The 21,204-nt window shown below is 35.3% G+C and overlaps 1 protein-coding gene across 1 annotated transcript; it reads right to left on the bottom strand.

Annotated features, from left to right (window-relative positions):
- Window positions 1-362: 362 nt before the first annotated feature.
- LOC121371454 (adenylosuccinate synthetase isozyme 1 B-like) lies at window positions 363-20,583 on the bottom strand. The gene is made up of 13 exons (XM_041497345.1): window positions 20,385-20,583; window positions 18,205-18,307; window positions 15,798-15,911; window positions 14,240-14,297; window positions 12,677-12,722; window positions 11,539-11,600; window positions 11,314-11,395; window positions 9,712-9,835; window positions 6,103-6,257; window positions 5,488-5,612; window positions 4,453-4,550; window positions 3,466-3,615; window positions 363-1,819 (listed from the first exon to the last, which is right to left on the bottom strand). Exons 1-13 carry the CDS (start codon window positions 20,574-20,576, stop codon window positions 1,767-1,769), a joined length of 1,362 nt encoding a protein of 453 aa, XP_041353279.1. The 5' UTR covers window positions 20,577-20,583; the 3' UTR covers window positions 363-1,766.
- Window positions 20,584-21,204: the final 621 nt, after the last annotated feature.

Genomic DNA, 21,204 nt, shown 5'->3' with positions numbered 1-21,204 from the left:
ACTAAATTTTAAAGACACGGCCTGCTATATGTTGGAATTCAAGCAGACTACCAATTTCAGCAGTAGCAGATCCAAGTTTAGCAATTACAAATAAATGCCATAGATAAAACTGTTGAATCATTATCAAATTTGTCAAGAGACGTCAAAGTATGTATTGTGTATGTTTAGTCTCTGTTCATATATTCATTATAATTGTATTAAATATGATCTTCCACATAAGAAACCCAGTTAATTGTTGTACTGTGTCTGTATTATTACCGTAAACCAGATTAATATTGCAACATGTTTTTTGTTGGGGGGTTTTGTGTGCAAATATGCACTTAGAGTATATTCACGATGTGTAAATTTTGCGAATTACTATAATTTTGCAAATGACCGTTTGTATGTGCCAAAAAATAACTTGTCAATTAGGCTAATGTCAGGCTGGAAGACCACACTGCTGGTGTAGTTATAAAGTTACGGAGACTGATCCAAAATCGACAACACATCAAGTGAGCGCTTTACCACTGGGCTATGTCCCACCTCCCCCAACCCTAGAAAATAATGCATGCATATAAATTTTGTGACTTGAGGTTCACCATGTATGACACAGAATTATTTCGCATCCATTATTTTTCATGGTTTGCACTATGTCAGTAAAGTTATGTCTAAATCCTATATCTTTGAGAAAAAAGTTACACAAATATCATAAAGAGCTAAACCTGGGATGCAGAAAAATACTTCCATATAAAGTTCACTGGGACTTGTAGAAATTATTATACAAATATTAAATGGCGTTTTTACATTTGGTATAAGAAATTGTATAAAAAGGTAATAATATATGTGAAAATTATACTCAATTTAGCAAAAGCTTTCACAGATCTACATCTTATTTAAACCAGTTAACATATATACATACATTTATTAAAAAAGTATGTCAGTTAAAAAATATTTTACTTCATTGAAAGTGTAAATGTCAATTTCAGAAAATCAAAAACCACAATTGATGGAAAACATATTTCAATACCCACACTGGACAGTTAACAGTCCTTGAAAAAAAAAAAAAAACTTAATATATTACATTGCTCAAAATATAACAACTTCGTGATAAAGTATGCAAACCCACAAAATATTTCTAGAATAAAATAATATAATAGATCACGTTTAATGACTAGAAGTATTTAGTTGTTTATTTCAGTCAGTCTGTTGCCCTTACTGTACTAAAATGAAATGGCTACAGCATTGGTGTTCTTATGTTAATTACATATTGTTCCTCCCATGCCAAATAGCATGAATGATCCATCTGTTTAGGACATTAAATCTACCGTTTAGGTAGTCATTACTTGAGATTATTACAAGATGAGAGCAATAGTGGTACTAGTCACAAGTCAGAGAATGAATGACCATGAGAGTGGAGAGTGTGGAGAGTGTGGAGAGAGAGAGAGAGAGAGAGAGAGAGAGAGAGAGAGAGAGAGAGAGAGAGAGAGAGAGAGAGAGAGAGAGAGAGAGAGAGAGAGAGAGAGAGAGAGAGAGAGAGGAAGGAAGTGAGCAGACCCTGTGTTCTTGTAATATTTGAATATTACAATACTAAATAAAATGCTTTACCCGAGAACCAGTGTGATTATAAATCCACATCAAACGAACCAGCCACCTGGCCTGGCTACATATCATTGCATAGTAAGTTTGTTAGTGTGATGTGGGTTAAGAATACATAATTGTACAGGTGTGGATAAAAATCAAATCCTCTTTTCTTCAGCAGGTGTCACATAGTCCATGGCAGACAACTGTCAGTGGACCTGAATAATGGAATCTCTCGCTTTACCAACTCCAATCCACCAAACTAAAAATGCAAACAAAAACAGTCATGAAAACAAGAAGTCACAGACCAACAGTGACTAAATAAACAGTTTGTTTTGTTTAATGACACCACTAGAACACATTGATTTATTAATCACCTACTATTGGATGTCAAACATTGGTTAATTCTGACATGTAGTCATCAGAGAAAACCCACTACATTTTTCCTAATGCAGCAAGGGATCTTTTATATTCACTTTCCTACACAGGAGAGCACATACCACGGCCTTTGTCCAGGTGTGGTGTACTGGTTGGAATGAGAAAAAACCCAATCAGTTGAATGGATCCACAGAGTTGGTTTGATCATGCGAAGCAAGCACCTCAAATGAGTACTCAACCAAGTGAGCTGAATCCCCCACCCCATCCAACTTATTATATTGTGTACTGATGGTCAAATTTCAATTTGATACATGGCTTAGGTCTCACTACACAGATGTCATCTGCCATTGAAACCCATGTTAAATTGCCCAACTTCAAACGAAGATTGCCAATAGAACGGGTTCTCATTGGCACTAACAACATACACCATTGCGAACATACATTATATAAGCATTTATTTTCACTCTAAAATTGAGAACATTTCCGTCTCAGTTTTTTGCTATATGACCGCATCTGGTTGTAGTACCAGTCTGAACAGGTGGTTCATTAACCGATTCACTTCGGCTGTCACTTGCGCTGTACACCCATGTCCCAATAGGTCGATGCACAATATTACAAAATAACATGGGCAAAATACAGCCAGAAGGCTTACCATTAAACATACATATTGTTTTAATTCTTCACCATTTCCTAGAAGTGAATATGTGAACCATAACATGTGTCACAATTAGGAACTATAGTGGACCGTCATCAATGAACTCTCACCCGGAAGTGATCTGTGTAGTGAGACCTTACTTTCATCATGCAACAAGTAATGTAAAAAAAATGCTACACCTGTGAGAACCTACTCAACAGTCGATTGTCGCACCATTTTCTTTTTACATTGCCCACAATTTGTTTCTAGGACCAAAAAATACTTTTTTTTATATCGCTTTGAGTGTTATTTCTTTTACTCCAATGTTTAAAAATTTCCTTTGCATGTACCCTGACTACCATTCTAAGGATTATTCAATATGAGATTTTTTTCCCAAGAAATCGACAGTGGCTGTGCAGTTTCACAGTTTGAGTAGGTTTTTAATGATATAAAGTATTATTTGACATCACTTTTTGTATCATAAAGTTATATAAGATAATGAAACCTGTACTATCATTACACAACATAAAAAGACTGGTTTCGAAACAAATTTCACTGATCTGTAATCCATACTTTTTCTACTATTCAACTTTTAAAAAGTGGAACTTCTTTTTTTTTTAATCATACAATATAAAAATTATCCCAAATAAATGTAAAAATATGAAATACGACACTATATTAACTAGGATAATCAGCCTTTAAACCTATTGATCTCCATATTGCAATACAATTATATATATATTATTAAAATCAATCTTGATGATTCCGTACCTTTGGAGTTTATATTTTTTTAATTGACTTTGACATAAAAAAGGTCTCCACTATAATAAGTAATTGGCTAAACATTGTATTTAACTATCAACTTTTGACGAAAGTGTTTTTTATGAATAGCTTACCAGGAACACCAACAAGATCCTCTATTGCTTTGCAGTAGTCTTGCGCTTCACGCGGCAGATCAGCAAATTTACGTGTTTCTTCTGTATTGGTTCTCCACCCAGGGAACGTTTTATACTCAACCTCCACTCTCTTTAAATTCTCATCGGACGCTAGGAAGATCAAAAGCAATTTTCAGTAATCTTAATATTTCATCATTATTTCCTAAGGTCCAAAACACACTGAAGCCGGGTCTGGCAAGTGTGGCAAAGATGCCATGTCTGGTTTATTTTGACTTCTGGGTCTCTAACTGTGACATGTTTTCAATATATATTAATGTGTTTATAATTTTAGATACATTTACTTCTATAAACACCAACAATAAGTTTGAGAAATCCACGAATTAATATTCATCTTCCCTATTTATTAAGAAAAATGAATGAGTAAGGTTCAAACATTGTGCAGCTGCTAGTCTGGCAATGTTAAAATATAGTGCATGTTCCATGTCGTCTGTTACCAGATCTGTAGTTCGCGCCAGCCCAGATGTTGCATGTTTTGTTGTATTTGATTCAGTGTGTTTAATTTTTACTGATACCACACTTACCAGACCCAGACCCGGTGTGTTTTGTGCCTTAATGTGAATATTTTTCAACAATGATAGTTTGCATTATTTTTTTAGTTTTAGTTGAACAACATAACAATTTAACTTGGTTCACAAATTCACAATGAAACTACACTGTCGATAAGATTAGGATAGTGAGAAAATCTCCATTTCATCAATTTCATTATAATTTTTCACATCTTGAATATAATCCAGTGAAACCTCTCAAAACCGGACACTCTATAAACCGAATTCCCTAAAAACTGGACGGTCCTTTTTTAAAAATCAGTACATAACTTAACCTGTCTAAACCAGATACCTCTTAAAACTGGACATTTTACATGGTCCCGAGGGTGTCCGGTTTAAGAGGGGTTTCACTGTACAATAATTTTATAAAGAATATACATACCTGGAAATGTCTCCAGTTTTTCCCCATCCAAATAGTAAGCAACTCCTATTTTGATTTCATCAAACACATCCAATATATCCAGCTTAGTTATTGCTAGACTGTAAAATGAACAAAATTTATTTCTGTGCTGCTTGAATCAATATTAGTTCCAGGCAAATTAAACAAATTATCCATGTAATGTGATTCGTTTTTTATTTCTTTTTCTGAACATTCTAGCTCAAGAAAAGAAAAAACGCCCCAAAACAAAACCCCACTGGCTATAGTGCCAAATGTAAGCACAATAGACTGTCTAATCCAGATTCAAAGTGGGACCAATGAATTGCCCTAGTAAACCCAGAGCACTGATATTAGACCGATGTCACTCAAGCAATTGTCACAGAACAAGACTCTGTGCCAGTTTAGCCAGTGCATCACGACTGGTATATCAACGGCCGTGGTATGTACTACCCTGTCTGTGGGATGGTGCATATAAAAGATCCCTTTCTGCTAATCGAAAAGAGTAGTCCATGAAGTTTGACGCAATATAACCGTAATTAAAATGTGTTGAGTGCGTCGTTAAATAAAACATTTTTTTCTTTTTTTCTGTGCCAGTTTAAACAAAAATTTTGATTACACATGGGATCCAATGTATATGAAAATTATTATTTACAATAAAATTTAAAGTCACAGACCCTAGTTTCAACCCCTAAAAATGGATACGAAAATTAGTTGATCTATAAACCTGTAACACATTTCGATAAAGTTATAATAGAGTGAAAAAAAAGGTCTGTGATGTTGAAATATCTTTAAAAATAGATTAGAACCCAACTCCATAACCATTACATCTTAGATGAGCATGTTTTTGTTTTTTTTAAATACTAAAAGTGCATTTTGTGGTAGTAAAAACACCAGGATGACAAGAAACAGTCAGGGTAGGGTGTATGAATGTATGAAAATGGATAATCTAAACAATAGAATCTAATTAATGATCACAAACAGCTCTAATAGTGAAAAATATGCTGTAGAATTTAAAAACTAGGGTCTTTCACAACTTACGATGTGAACCCGTTCACCATGTGTGAAAACTTGAGCATGACAGCATCGAGCCAACCACAGCGACGAGGACGCCCTGTTGTCACGCCAATCTCTCCACCGCGAGTCGCAAGCAACTGACCCAGGTCCTGAAATATCAAAACAACATGTCAGTGTGCACATTTTAGGCAAACCCAGGAGCCCAATAATCATAAAATGATGTTGAACTCTTTCTTTTTTTTCCCCCATAGCATTTGTCTGATGGTGTAAAATATGCTTCACAGTAATATGTACTTAATATTTCTAAACAAGAACTTATTGTCATAGAGAATTTTCAGTTTTGTCATTAGTAGATGTTTATTCAAAGAGTTTAAATTCTGAATGTTAAATTTCCAAAATTTAATAAACTATGAGATAAAAACTCAAGGAATAGATACATGTTTGCCTCATTTAGCCGAGCTAAGACTTTAAATTTTGAATGTTAAATTTCTAAAAGTTAATAAACTAACAGATAAAACCTCAAGGAAAAGATACATGTTTGCTAAATAAATTTTGAATGTTAAATTTCTAAAATGTAATGAACTGTCAGATAAAACCTCAAGGAAAAGATACATGTTTGCCTCATTTAGTTGAGCTCACCTCTTTCAATTCAGTAGGAAATCCACCTTTTCCCACTCTTGTCAAATACGCCTTGACAACACCAAAAACATTACCCACATTACAGGGAGGAATACCGAGACCGGTGCACACACCTCCCACACTGCAGTTTGATGATGTAACATACGGATATAGACCTGAAATATACATAGAGCATAACAAACAAGTTACTAGTTATGACCAAACTTAAGTCCCGAGGGAAATAATGTTTACATACAAACCACTTTACATACTGTTCTGAGTATTGCTATAACTTTGTATTTTATTACTGTTCATGGATAATAAAGAAAAGTTCTATTTATTATATTTATAAAAAATATGTAATGAATTGTATTTAACTCTTTGGGGTCGAATCCCGACTGACGTCGTGATTTTCATTTACGCGAAAAGTCGAGTCCCGCCTGTACGCGTTGTTTACAACTAGCACTAATTGTCGAATGCCGACTGGAGGCGTGACCCAACTTAAATGTAAAACGAAAGTTCATTGGACAGTATAATTACTATCCAGCTTTAGCAATAGGTTGAAGGTCAATTTAGTGACCAATAGAAAGCGTTGTTACAACTGGCTTCATTAAATAAACCACGTGTTTCCTTCCGAAATTTCTTTGCATTGAAAAAAAATACAAAATGGAAAATGGCGGCTTTTTTGATTCGGAAAATGAAAGCACTTCTGATTTCGATGGCTTTACCAACGATGATCTACCTGATGAAACGTTTGATTTAGATGAAAGATATAATAGTTCTGATGTGGATCTGAGCAGCGATAGTGATGATTTACCTCTGTCACGGCTTCGAAATGGACACAATCGTGAAAATGGCAATGAAGAAATCGAACCAGAAACCCCAAATCGAACTACATCGTGGAGTCCAGTCCTGACTGATATACAAGTAGATGCGTTTGTGCAACCTGTCGGTGCTGTAAATATTCTTGGAAATGATGCAAAAGAAATAGATTTTTTTGAACAAATTTTCCCCGACGAGTGGTATGTGAAAATAGCCCAAGAGACTAACAGGTATGCACAATCAAGAATCGAACAAAATGGCGACGACCCAAAATGGTTTGCAACAAATGCGGATGAAAATTCGAGCATTCATTGGATTCAACATTCTTATGGGAATTGTGATTGCACCCACTCAGGACATGTATTTTTCGATGGATGCATTTTTTCGACCAACAGGTATGTCTGATCGTATTACGCGTGACCGCTTTGACAAGCTTTGTCAGTATTTTCACGTTTGTGATATTTCAACAAATCCTGACCGCGGACAACCTGGACATGATAAACTGGCTCATGTTCGTCCATTTTTAGAAGCTATTCGTGTCCAGTGTAGAACACAGTATTCGCCCCACTGTGAGACATCAATAGACGAAGCCATGGTGGCCTATACTGGTCGTTTGTCAATCAAACAGTACCTCCCCATGAAACCAACAAAACGTGGCATAAAAATATGGGCAAGAGCAGATCCCCACAATGGTTTTTTTGAACGACTTTCAAGTCTATACAGGCAAAGTCAACAATGTTGTTGAAACTGGCCTTGGTGAACGGGTTGTGAAAGACTTGACGAGAGACATATGGGGAAAAAATCACCGTGTCTACTGTGACAATTATTTCACTTCTGTGCCACTGTTTCAAGAACTTCTTGACAATAAAACGTATGCTTGTGGTACAGTACGAACCAACCGAAAGTATTTGCCAGCCAGTGTAACCCAAGCGAAGTTGAAACATCAGGGTGAAATGGTCATCGAACAAAAGGAAGGAAGCATGATAGCTGTGGCATGGCACGACAAGCGGACAGTGAACATCCTATCCACTTTGTCAAATCCGCTGGAACGAACGACTGTGAAACGGAAAAAGAAAGACGGCACACAGGTGGATGTTCCCTGTCCCCAGGCAGTCAAATCCTACACAGCATACATGAATGGAGTGGATAGAGCAGATCAGTTGCGGTCATCATAATCAGTTTCACGAAGGGCAGCCAAGTGGTGGAAATATTTGTTTTGGTTTTTGATCGACATTTCAATCATAAATGCATTCATCATGATGAAAGAATCGGCCAATCACATCATGACTTCCAAGACAGGAAGGAAGAAGGAAAGATGCCAGCTGGAATTCCGACAAAACTTGACCAAACAACTAGTTGGAACATACTGGCACAAGAGGAAGCGAGAGAGCGTACAGAAGAAAGCCACAGATGGACTTTTACACTGGCCAGTGGTTCTTGGCAAAAAAAAGAACATGCAAACAGTGTACCCTTCAGGGCGTTAGACGTGAACCCACCTCAGGCTGTGAACAGTGTAATGTTAACCTGTGTGTGGGTTGTTTCAAGCCTTACCACAAGGCAAAGTTTCCTGCCTTGTTTCAGTAGAACTGAATCACTGAATCAAAGAAAGTGAGATTTGTTAATTTTTTTGTTTACTTTCATCATTTAGAGACAATTATAATTATTTTACAATTATAATAATTTGAAAATGGCTTATATTCTTATTGGTACACACTATATTAAATATCACACAAAATGTGTTGTGAATATGTTTATTAATTATAAAGTTACAGGCATTTGTCTGAGAGCTATAGCTTTTTCATGAAATCCTTCATTATGCAATAGGGCATTAGCAGTAAATACTACCTAGGGCTCAGATCCAAAATGGCCGCCAGGCCTCAAAGAGTTAAATAAGATTTTATTACAAATAAATAACAATAAAACAGAGGTGTATATGCAAACTCTTTGAAGTACATGGTGTATATTTATTTGCCAAATTGTGATGACATAGTATTTAGTACCGACAAAGTCATTGGTTTGTAAGTGCTCAATAATGTGTATGAGTGCCCACTGGGGTAATAAATAAACTTATAGTATATCACTAGCATATCAATGTGACATAACTGGTCAAATGTGTAACTAATTCAATTTCTCTCAACAAAACAAGGACATGCTTAAATTAGCTTCTTGATGCATTTGACAATTTTATAAATGACGGGGGTGGGTGTGAGGAGTTGACACCCAAAACCAATCCCCCCCCCGTCTCATGCCTCATGTCTGCTTATCAATAAACTGGCTCTATGCAGTTTCCACTGAAAATATTCCAATGCAAATCTACCTTTGAAATTTGTTTTAAAAATATTATTAATGTAGCTGATTGTGTTTGAAGAAAATCTTACAATTACTAAAACTGTACTATTTACGAAAAATTAATTTACGGCCAGATATGTTATATTGTTTGTATACAAAGCCAAAACAAGGATGCAGAAAGTGACTGTTGACAACCTTAGCTATAACCAGTAGGAACACATGTTATTAAGCACCTGATGAATGTCTGGGTGTGTCGTACAAATTTCGGACGCATCTGATGGTGTGCATTAGTTGCTAAGTATGTCATTTAGGTACGTCATGTCATTTCCCCTGGTCTAGATAACATTTTTATAAAACTTGTGAACCTCCCATGGCATACGACTTCACTTTTGTTCAGTCAGATATAAACATGGGAAGTTACCTTGTTTTGTAAAAACTATATATAGTGAAAACAAGTGTAGTATTCTATATATACTAACACTACTACAATTATCCTATCTTGCACATTAGCAATCGTACCAAAGTCAATGTCCAATATCGTCGACTGAGCCCCTTCTATGAGGATGTTCTTCCCTTCTTTAGTTGCCTTATGCAAATAGCAGACTGTGTCAGTCACCATCGGACGAATCTTCTCCCGCAGCTCCTGTGAACAAGATGCAGATAATGTAACACAAGCAATGTATGTGACATACAAATACACTGACAGAAATAGCAATTACAACCAACTGTTTACAATTCAAATTTAGAAATTATTCTGTCCATTCATTCACAATAAATTATGCAGCACAAAGTTTGTAAAGCTATGGCCAATATATCATTCAGTTCAATCATAAATGACAAATAACTATGGATGTAAAAAATATACTATACATACTAGATTACACTGTGTTTTAATACATGGTTCAAAACTTCTCCAATAAACTTGTTTCCATATGTATTTTGAGAACATAAGCTTTCTCAAACCTGACAGTAACATTTAGGTATATCAGGGTTTGTTTTCCCCCCAAATGTTTTAAAGGAGCACAAGAAAAAAACTATGGCTGAAACAAAAATGAGTCAATGCAAAACAATCAAGACATGCCTATCATTGAAATCAAAATATGACAAGCAGCTAACATCCTTAGAACTAACTTCCAATATTTATATATACACATCCAGCACATTAAACATAAATAGAGGAGTGTTTTCAATATGAAAAATGTCAACCGAATCTATGTTAATCAGCAAAGCCTTGAGAAATACTGATTAACTAAATCAGGTAGAGCTCAAATTTAATGACGGCTATGGCAGTAGTTCCGATACAAATAGCCTAAGGTAATGTTTTGCTGCTGGATAAACTTACTGCTGACTGAAGGGTATTTTTGTTTTGTTTTGTTTTCACATGTTACAAAAGATACTGTAGGCTGACCCAAATTGCCATCCTGTTAAGTTGATATGTTATATTTTTAAAAAAAGTAGCAAAAACTGTTTGTTCATTAACACTTATAAAATGAAATTTTAATTCCATATTTAATGAATCAGGTTTAAAGTCGCCTTCATCAAAATATGACGCAAATGTAGTCATGACAACAAGCTCTAAATATAATCAAACGTTATGCTGAGGTGTACAGGTCTTGCTGGCTTTTAAACAAATGACCCATTGACAGCAATGGGTATATCAAATGGGTTTATGACATGGATATTATGGGTAAGTTGTACAGAAACTTATATTATAAAACATATATATATACCAACCAACACACAACCAGTGGAACACCAAAAATATACACAGGATTACCAACATAACCTTTAACTACTTGCTAGATTTGTGAATTTGCTGATTTCATAAGATTTGTTACAAAGTGGTAACATTGGAATGAAGTACAGAATGCAACTGTGTACAAGCACATTACAATTTCAATACTCCCGAGTTATTAATGTTAAATTGTAGAGCCAGTATTATAAGTATTTATTTCTACTAGCTGCCCTAACAAAACAAAACAAATTAAAAACACTGACACCAAATGTGATATTAAATAAAAAATGCGGACAAATGCTTAGAGTGAGAACGCACTTGTTGCAATACGTGAAGACAACAGAAGGTATTTAAACAGGGGAGGCACCACAGCTCGGGTTACTTACTTTATACTTTTGAAGCTCAGCACTAACATCAACATCCAAATCCGGAAACATTCTCTTGTGGTGGTCCACTAGATTTTGGAATCTGGAATTACAATGTAACAAGTTGCTTCTGCGATTTTACGCAAAAGAAAAAAAAATCCAAACAAATTACTATCCCACAAAGATTTTTGGAGAAAAATAAACTTGTTAGGTGATGTAACTGAATATACCGAGAAATATACTCACTTTTCAGAGAAGTTATCAAAGTTTCCCATGAGGTCACATATCCTCAAACCATTACGAGTTGCCTGAAAAATAAATCATCCAATTATCTGTAATAGTCAAACTGTCACAAATAGCATCTACACTATATCTATCTTGAGATTAAAAATATATACATATTATTGAAGGATTTTTTTAGGGTTAGTTTCCAGTTTTCATGACACAATAAACCAAACTAAATTCAATCCCTTCCTGTTTTAATCATTTGACCCAAAATGTTACACAAATTAAGAAAGAAAACCCTGAATATTAACGGAAAAGAAAAATCACCCTTCCATTACACAAATAGAATGATAATTTGTTTTATTAAAAACACTAATAGATTTTATATATACTGCTGGCGACAATCCAGGAGATATACACAATTCACCTATATCCCCATACCCTACATCCCTGTAAAATTAGTACAATTTTTGTTTTGTTTCATAGTTGGTGGCTATACTCAGTTCCACACAAATATGATGTCACTGAAGCATAACATAGACAATATTTTCTTACGAGTAGCCGACAGAAATATCACAATCAATGATGAAATGCTTCAGTAGCCAGCATGTTAAAAGGTTTTGCATTTACATTATTTTGTAGGTTATTTAAATACATTCACAAGGCTATAATAAAATAAATCCGGGATTTTCATAAATCCAGAGGATAAAGACCTGCCCCAGGTTGTTTTTTATTTGCTACAAACAATATTTTTGTCCTTTAAAATATATGAATTATCATGAGCATATAAAATAAAAATTAGTGCTAAGATCGCTTCGTAAAACAAGAGCCCAGACAAGTAACAGTAATAAACTAAGCATACATTTGAACTTTACCTTCCAGTCAACACTATAACAGATACAATACAGCCAAGTTGAAACGTATCTGTTAAAAATCAAAAACGTCATGGCAATGACATGCATTGGTTAGAATGAGAAGTCATCTAAAACAATACACCCACTTTCATTGAAGGTCAAACATCTTAAATTATACATCTACAAAATGTTATTCAAAAGCTTGTGCATACTGCATATAGTATTACCCAAGTGACAATTCTATCATTTGACCACACTGGTTGATAAATACCTCACAATTCTACAATAACTTGCACACTGACTACCTTTGAAGCATATGCAGGTCCAATTCCTTTCTTGGTGGTACCAATTCTGAAATATAAGACAAAAAAAAACTTTAATGACAAATTCTTCAATGGAAAGCAAAGGACATAACAATAGCAGTATTCTCGTTGTTCCAATTAAGTGGTGCCACTCTCCTTTCACGTTCTGCCGCACTCCTTTATGTAGACTAATAAGTTCAAGAGCCATAAATCTGACAAAAATGCACAATTCCCAATGAAAGTCAAACCTGATTTAAAAGACTACACGATAAAGGTATCCACAAAATTCCAGTTCAGTATCTGGAGTCATTTTTAAAAAAGTCTGGAAAACAATATTTAGGACAGATGGACAGATAGAGACAAAACCTATAGTCCGTTGTTGCCACACAATCCAAGATCTACTGAAAAAGCAGCAAGTGTTCTGATGCATGCACTTCCCATACACAGGAGAGTACATACAATGGCCATTGATGGATCCGTCGTAGAGTACCAGTTGAGAAACGTTTTTTAAAAAGGCCACCCATGACTGATCATGCAATTTACCACACCTCACACACAATGCACCTTTGAGCTATATCACACTCGAAGTATCATTGCGACACGTAACTGAAATCATAAATCAATTTTCAAGGAACATTTTGTTTTCAAAATCTTGATTAGCAATATTTCTAGTCAATTGAAAATTAGCAACTAGTATTTAATGTTTCAACAGACCTTCGTTTTTGAAAAACCCAGGAGTGCTAAAAATCACACTCCTCAAAATGCTTTCGAGGAGGGTGGAAATCACACTCCTCAAAATGCAGAGGGAAAAATCACACCCCTCAAAATAATTAGAATTAGAGGTAAGAGACCAAGAGGAATTGCACCCATGAACATGATTAAGTTTGAAGAGTAATGATTTCTAAATTAAATATCTTTAGAGGTAATGTTTTGTGTTTTCAAAATAAATATCCTAACTTAACTAATATGATGGTTGTTCTCAAAGATGAAGGAATGGACCATTGCAGTCTTACACAAGAAAAAGAAACACCACTAACACAACATTTATCGATTTCTTATGTATTATATGCATATCATGTTGCATTAAAAGTCTGAATCATGATTCATTATCTGTTGACTATTTATGAATAAAGAATCGATACTGATTTGTTTGTGCTTATTCTGTGTTATTTAAAACAAGTACAATAATTTTAGTCTTCTCTATTTAAAAAATAAAATAATAATGTCAACAGAGAAAATGTCAACATCTATTGTTTTCTACCCAAATATATCTTACTACAATTTTATAAATATATATTTTTACAAACAGGATTACATTTCATTATCGGTGTACTGTAATTAACATGTCAATTATTATACTACTAACTTGAATCATAGCAACCCATAAAAACCCCCAAAACAAAACTCTGTAACACCAGCAATTATCCTTACTCTCGCTCAGGCAATGCAAATGTCCTGACACTCGTTTCGTCAAATCAGTACGACACACAAGCTTCTTTAATAATATCTACTTAGTGTACAATTGTGAACGTTCAATAAAAACAAAAAAACAAAACAAACACTTACAAGTTTTTACCTCTCTTCGATTCATGTAAGCCATCCACTGTTTGGTGTAGATCAAACACTAAAAATAAAATAGGAATAACTAAAAACATTGTGAGCACAGTCGTCTTAAAATGTTTCTATAAGTGAAAGACTTAATAAAAACAAAGATATGATAGAACCTTCTTAAACTGGATTCAGACAAAACTGGCAGTGTTCGAGATTACATTTTTTGGCCAGTATCCCAGTTGGATACATACATTTCAAAATCTGGTATCCCACCTGAGAATTTAGTATTATATGGCATCCCGGTGGGATACTGGGTTCTTAAAGTCTGGTATCCAAAATTAATTCTGGTATCCCCGGTATATCGGGATACTGTTAATCTCAAACACTGAATGGATCTGTTAAAATGGCCAAATTACTCTGTCCTATATATTCAGAATTAAAAACCTGGATAAACCAGAACCTGTCTATTACAGAAACTAGATATATTTTTTCTTTGATTTTTAATCAATTAACAGAAACCAAACTTCCAAAACTAAGTTTAATTCCATCTGAAAAACACATACCATAATGTTAACTGTCTATTGAAACATGTAGGCCCTAATGTTACTGGCGAAATGAACATTTTCTTTGTCGAAAGTCGGCTTAAGTCATCGAGTTATAAGTAGTAGTGAGAAGTCAAAGTAATATTTTGGACCTAATCCTGTTTAAAAAAATGAAATCTCACAACAGACGTCAAGACCCCGACCTGTTTAGTGTCACAGCTCACATGGTACCTTATTTTAAAAAATTATTGTTTTGTTAATAAGGGTTTTTTGGGGGGTAGGAGCGGGCTTGACTTTGTTAAATGTTATAAATAATGTTTTTGTCAAATTTATATCTATCATTTGAAGTGCATATTACTAGTGCAATACTGTTAAAACAATAATATATTGTTCTATGGGCTGGCGGACTAGTAGAAATACTGGCGGGCTAGTACGTTTTAGTTGGTTCTGGTCTGGAGGGCTAGTGAAATATTTCCCATTTCTGCACCATTGGCTAAGGTGTGTTTGAAACATAAGTAAGAGTATATGTATAAAAACAAGTATAAATCAATGAACCAGGGTTTGAAATTGACTAAAATTCATGTCAGACATTCGTTCTGATAAGCTACAAATTCTACCAGATCAATCCAGTGTTTCTGCCAGAAAGAAATTTGTGGGTATAGTGCAATGGAATTGAATGCAACTACAGTCAAAAGGGGATATGGAGGGCCTCCCCAAGAAAGAAAATGGCTTAAATTTAGGGTTATAATTAAGAAAATCATACAGTAATGATAAGAGTCATTAATTTTGTCAAAAGGTTAACTTAAAAAAATCAAATCTGCAAAAATTTTGGGTATGGCACCATACCCATTTTACCCTCTGGCAAAAACCCTGCTATCATAATTATAATATAAAGTATGAATGCAAAATAATTGTAGATCTGGCAGGCAAAAACGTCTCCTGGCCTGTGGTGAGGTTGATTGGCAAAAAAACAAACTTGGTGGGATGGCAGCATTTCAATGAATGCACATTCTGTAACACATTTTACATACCCAAGTGAGCTCGGTCTGAAATCAGCAGCCGTTTTTCCCAGTTAGGTAATCCATGCTTCAAATTCTTTTCAACTTCTTCAAACAGATTTGGCAAATGAATGACAACACCATTTCCTAAATGATTATAAAGATTCCAAAACAAATCAATTATAATTATTTACAAATCTTTATCATATTTAAATAAGGACATAATTCTATCATTGTGGAATAGTGCAGTATATACATGGAATGGACCAATATCCATTTTAAGCTAGAACATTTCTTACAATTCTTCCACAATTTACCATTAATTGTGTAAACACTTTAACTTGAGGGTGGTGGTGAGGGGATCCAACCACCATAGTTTATCTTTGATGATCTCATCAATGAAATATACAATTAAATTACTTGGATACAAATTAAGGCACAGCTATTAATATTAATAACAAGGAAGGAAATGTTTTATTTAACGACGCACTTAACACATTTCATTTACAGTTATTTCCATTGTTGTGCAAAAAATATAGACGAAGCAGAACTATATCCATGGTAAACTGCATGCATGTATAATATAAAGCATAAATTTACAATAAATCTAACTTTTCTTGTATGTATCAAACAAGAAAGAAAAAAAGAGAGACATAATAAAAAAGGACTGGTACTGAATATAATAACATCTGAGTTTTTATCAAAGTTTTTGTACTCGCCGAAGTCCATTTTCTTTGATGTTGAATGGGCAGACATACACAGATCAATGTTTTTAGTGTGTGTTTTGGAAAGAAGTGCCAGGATAGAAACAATTGATTGACAACTTAACTGTACTTTTAAAAAAGTGCTTTACCTATCATTTATTCAGTTAAACGATACAGTTTATTCTGTCAATTGGCATCTTCTGTGATCGACCTAGAAGCTTATGACAGGCTGGTTGGTACAGGGTTCGCAGACCAGTACCGGCTCCAACCCAGAGCGAATTCTTAAGGCCACTACACCCTCTTCTCTTTCACTAAAAACTAACCAACCAACAATTAACCCACTGTCCTGGACAGACAGCCCAGATAGCCGAGGTTTGTGCCAAGGACAGCATGCCTGAACCTTAATTGAATACAGACACGAATATCAGAATCAGACTTGGACTTATGTACATGACAAGTCAATTAGAACATTGCGACAGTACATGCTCTTAATTTGTTTTCACCTGTGGCAATATTAATTGTTTTAGAAGGCCGTGTGCAGTTCCAAATTGCACTTAGCCAGGTGGGCAACTTGTTATGTAATACTTCTGCGCGACGGTCATCGAGCTTTTCTAATACACACCCAGAGCAGGTGTGGAGGCCATGTGGCTAGTAGTTATGTAATATCTCCGGTAGTGCTGTTTATGGCCAGGGGATTGGTCGCGGATTGGCGACAGCCAGACTGACGATCAGAGAGAAATATACCGACTCTGGGAGAGGTGGAATATCAGATGATAGGGGGAGGACCGCCTTGTACCCCCAGGCGATATTCTGATTTTTTAATAAATAGCTAGGGTTTAGAGATATCTGAGAGAACCAAAAAGGAAGGCTTCCCGGGAACGTTGTCCGTTTGGACTTTGGTAAATATTTTATTTCTGCTCTGTTGTATAACCTTGATGTGATTGATGTGACTTTAAATATTTTAATACTGTATTATACCAATATTATTTAGACAGTGTCTTCGGTCATCTGACGAAGTAAATCGTAGTCTTACTGGTCTATATTTATACGAGTATTTGGTAATATAAAGCTTAGCCAGTCATCCTAAAAGACCTAGGTAAACTGTAGGTTATTGTCTTTATTGTGATAGGTACCAGTATTAATTCTGTGTTACAAGGTTACTGAATGAGTAGTTAAGGGTTAATTAAAAATTAACCAGTTAGGAATAGTGTTGTAATTCCTTTATTAATTAAGTTACCCTAGAAGCGTTTCTCAATTATCACGTGTGGGTGTTGTGTCACGGTGAAGTGATTCGCATATTGTGTAAACTAGACACCTAGAGATTAACTAATTAAGTGATCAGTTCTGGGTTGTTATTATTGTTGTTATTAATTAACTACTGCGGCTGTACATTTGTCAGCGTAGGTTAATACAGATTCCAAAGTGTATTGTGTTTTGTTGTGTTTTCTAGTGAACTAAACGTGCTATAATAATATATACTTTATATAAGATCGTATCTCTGATCATACCTAGACGAGCCAACGCGGGTATATAACTGCCTGTTACAGAGAGATCTAATAGATATACAGTTAGGAGAGATATTTGGATAATCGTGTTTTATTCAGTTATGGGTATTATAGAATCCCCGTGACAAACATGTTCCATTTCTCATGACAAATCACATAATGAGAATGCCGCTTAAAATATATGTACTCGTATATAAAAACTTGTGGTTACAACATGAAATAATGTCCTACCAATCACAGCCATGCAGTGTGGGTTAACAATTCCACTGGGAAGAATGTGGAAAAAGTACTCCTTCCCATCTACAACAACAGAATGTCCGGCATTGTTACCACCCTGAAAACAGAAATGATATTTTTTCCATATAAATTATATTATTAACAAAACATTTATGCACATAAGAACAGACACGGTTGATATGACTGGCCTGGCCAAATCATGGATCTGTCAAGATAGTTTCAATGTTCGTTTCTAATTATTTAGTTGCTTATATTCAATTAAGGTTCAAGCATCCTGTTCAGAACACACATCTTAGCTATCTGATCAATCTGTCTAGGACAGTGGGTTGGTAGTTAATTACTTACCCATTGAAGTTGATAAACAGAAAAATATCTGCCCGGTCCCCCACCCCTCCTTCATCAATGTAAAGAGAGAATTTTTTATGGAGCTTACAGTGCTATCCGGTGTATCGGCACACCTAAGCATTCAAAGACCATTTTCTATGTGAAAACTGTGAAATACTTAATAAAATGTGTCCCTCACCAATGAAGCAGTGCATAGTCTGAGATGCACTACAAATTGTTTTATGTCTGTAGTAAATAAACATTTTAAAATTGTCCACAGATATAGACACCCTCTTGTATTCAAAACGATTTGCATGTCCGGTGGTTTGGCGCAGTAGATGAAGATCAGTGATCCCGCTATTTATAAATCGCCCATGACCTCACTTTGTAGCCCATAAATGATACATTGTTGTCCCAGGATTATTTTAGTACTTTTTTGTTTTCTCGTTAAAAAATCATACTATGAAAACGAATGATCACACATGATCAGTTTCAGAATCGTTTTCTTGAGTTGCACAGTACTACAGATGCATACATGTTTAGATGCTAAGATGCCTCAAAGGATTTTTGTTCTAGGGTAGATTGTGCACACACGTGGATCTTATTTTGCTTTTATTATTATTATTATTTTATTTTGGGGGGGGGGGGGGGGTAACCATGTGACAATTGTGAACTGGAATGACGGTCAATTAAGGTGTAAATTTTTTTTTTTTTTTTTTGTATTTGTCTGTGTTTTCATTTTTAGTATAAATAAAAATAACCGAAGAAAATAATTACTATAATTTTTAAAATGCAGGAAAGGTGTTTTTAGACTGGTTTTAACATTCTTAATATCAATTATATACTGACCTACTTTGCGTTTATATACACAAAAGCAGGTGAATGATTTATTTTGAAATTATGGTATAATTTTTGCTAATTCTAAATAAAATAAAAATTGTACCCTTAATAATAAATATGTTGATACTTGATTAAACATTGAAAATGGAATTGAACTTTAATTTGTTAAAAACACTGACATGATGACAACTTGCTAAGCATACTTGAGCAAAACACCAAGTGCGCTGAATCACCGGACAGGGTTGTATATGGAATGAATAGGGGGTGAGGGGTGGCCGAGCTGGACGGATGTTTTGCTGTTGCTAGATGCAACACATCTACCAAAATAGACCCCCACCAATATTACACATTAGCGTAGGAAACGGGGGGGGGGGGGGGGGGGGATGAGCCCCCACTTTTCAGATATTTTGCTTTATATTAGTGAATAAATTTGTAAATATAAAAGTGTGGCACACCCCCACTTTTTTGCACCTTCCTACACCACTGTTACATTTTCCCACTTAAATATTATAGCCTATTACATAGGCCATGTGTCCTTTAAACAGACCTTGACAATGACATGCCTCTAAAATTTAACAGTTACATTATAATTTATATTGAATATATTCTTGTGATCTGTCATAATTTAACATAATAATATCCTCTCTACCAATATATATTTTAATTCAGAATTATCAGTTATATCTCCTCCATTGCCACCCCTCCCCCACCCCCCTCAGTTCCCCAGTGCCTGCTTAACATTCACCTTGAATAAGCGCTACACCCTTGATCAGTTGATGGCCTTATACTGGTCGCAATCAACAGGATCGCTTACCATAATAATTATGGTTTTATATTCACATTGGCAAGCGACCAGCACTGAATTACACAATACCATTATACCCCAACACCGTTTCGGCGTTTGCCTGACAATCTGACAGCTTGCCAACATAGGCCATGATAGTATCAAGGGACGATATCAAGCAAGTATCAAGTAGACTTTACTGAAACAGTGAAATACATTGGCCTACCTGACACCTGCAGACAACGTCGGCGGAGTCACACAGCAAATCAACGACTTTCCCCTTGCCTTCATCACCCCACTGGGTTCCAAGAACGACAGTTATTTTACCCGACTCGATAATCTTCGGTCTCTTGACTGGAATATTTTCGTTTGTACCGTTAATGCCCCGAGTGGACGACAAGGAATAAATGCCTGCCATTTTCTATCTGTTACAGTAGACATGCGCATACTGCATCTAATTTGGCGGGAACTGTGTCGGCATAATACAACATCGGGACATTTCGACCCATTTCGGATTCTCCGGCTTGATTCATGTAGCATTTGCGATTGTTACCGAAAGCTATTGACGTTTACCGAGTAAAATGACATACAAGTTTATACATAGCACCAGCAAACATTTTAAGACTTTAAAAAACCCTAAAAAATAATAATAATAATAATAATAATAATAATAGTCTGGACGATGAAAGCTGTTTTAGAAGTAACCCTAAGGTTAGGGTTAGGGTTGGGGTTAGGGTTGGGGTTGGGGTTAGGGTTAGGGTTAGGGTTAGGGTTAGGGTTAGGGTTAGGGTAGGGGGGTTGGGGTTGGGGTTGGGGTTGGGGTTAAGGTTAGGGGAGGGGGGCGGGGGGGACCGGGCGGATATTTTTCCGTAGTAACAAACACGTTAAAACAACAAACAAACAAACAAAAACAAAACAATGAATAACAAAAAGAAACCCCAGCAACCAACAATACAACACAAAACACATACTGAACCGAAATACCTCATCCATAGAAGAATATTGGTGTCTGCTCACGAAATATTAAATTCTATTTTCTTTAAAAA

This window comes from Gigantopelta aegis, chromosome 4, assembly GCF_016097555.1.
Source record: "Gigantopelta aegis isolate Gae_Host chromosome 4, Gae_host_genome, whole genome shotgun sequence".
Lineage (NCBI taxonomy): Eukaryota > Metazoa > Mollusca > Gastropoda > Neomphalida > Peltospiridae > Gigantopelta > Gigantopelta aegis.
The sequence above is the reverse complement of the archived record's forward strand: the minus strand, read 5'-3'. Positions and strand labels throughout refer to the sequence as shown.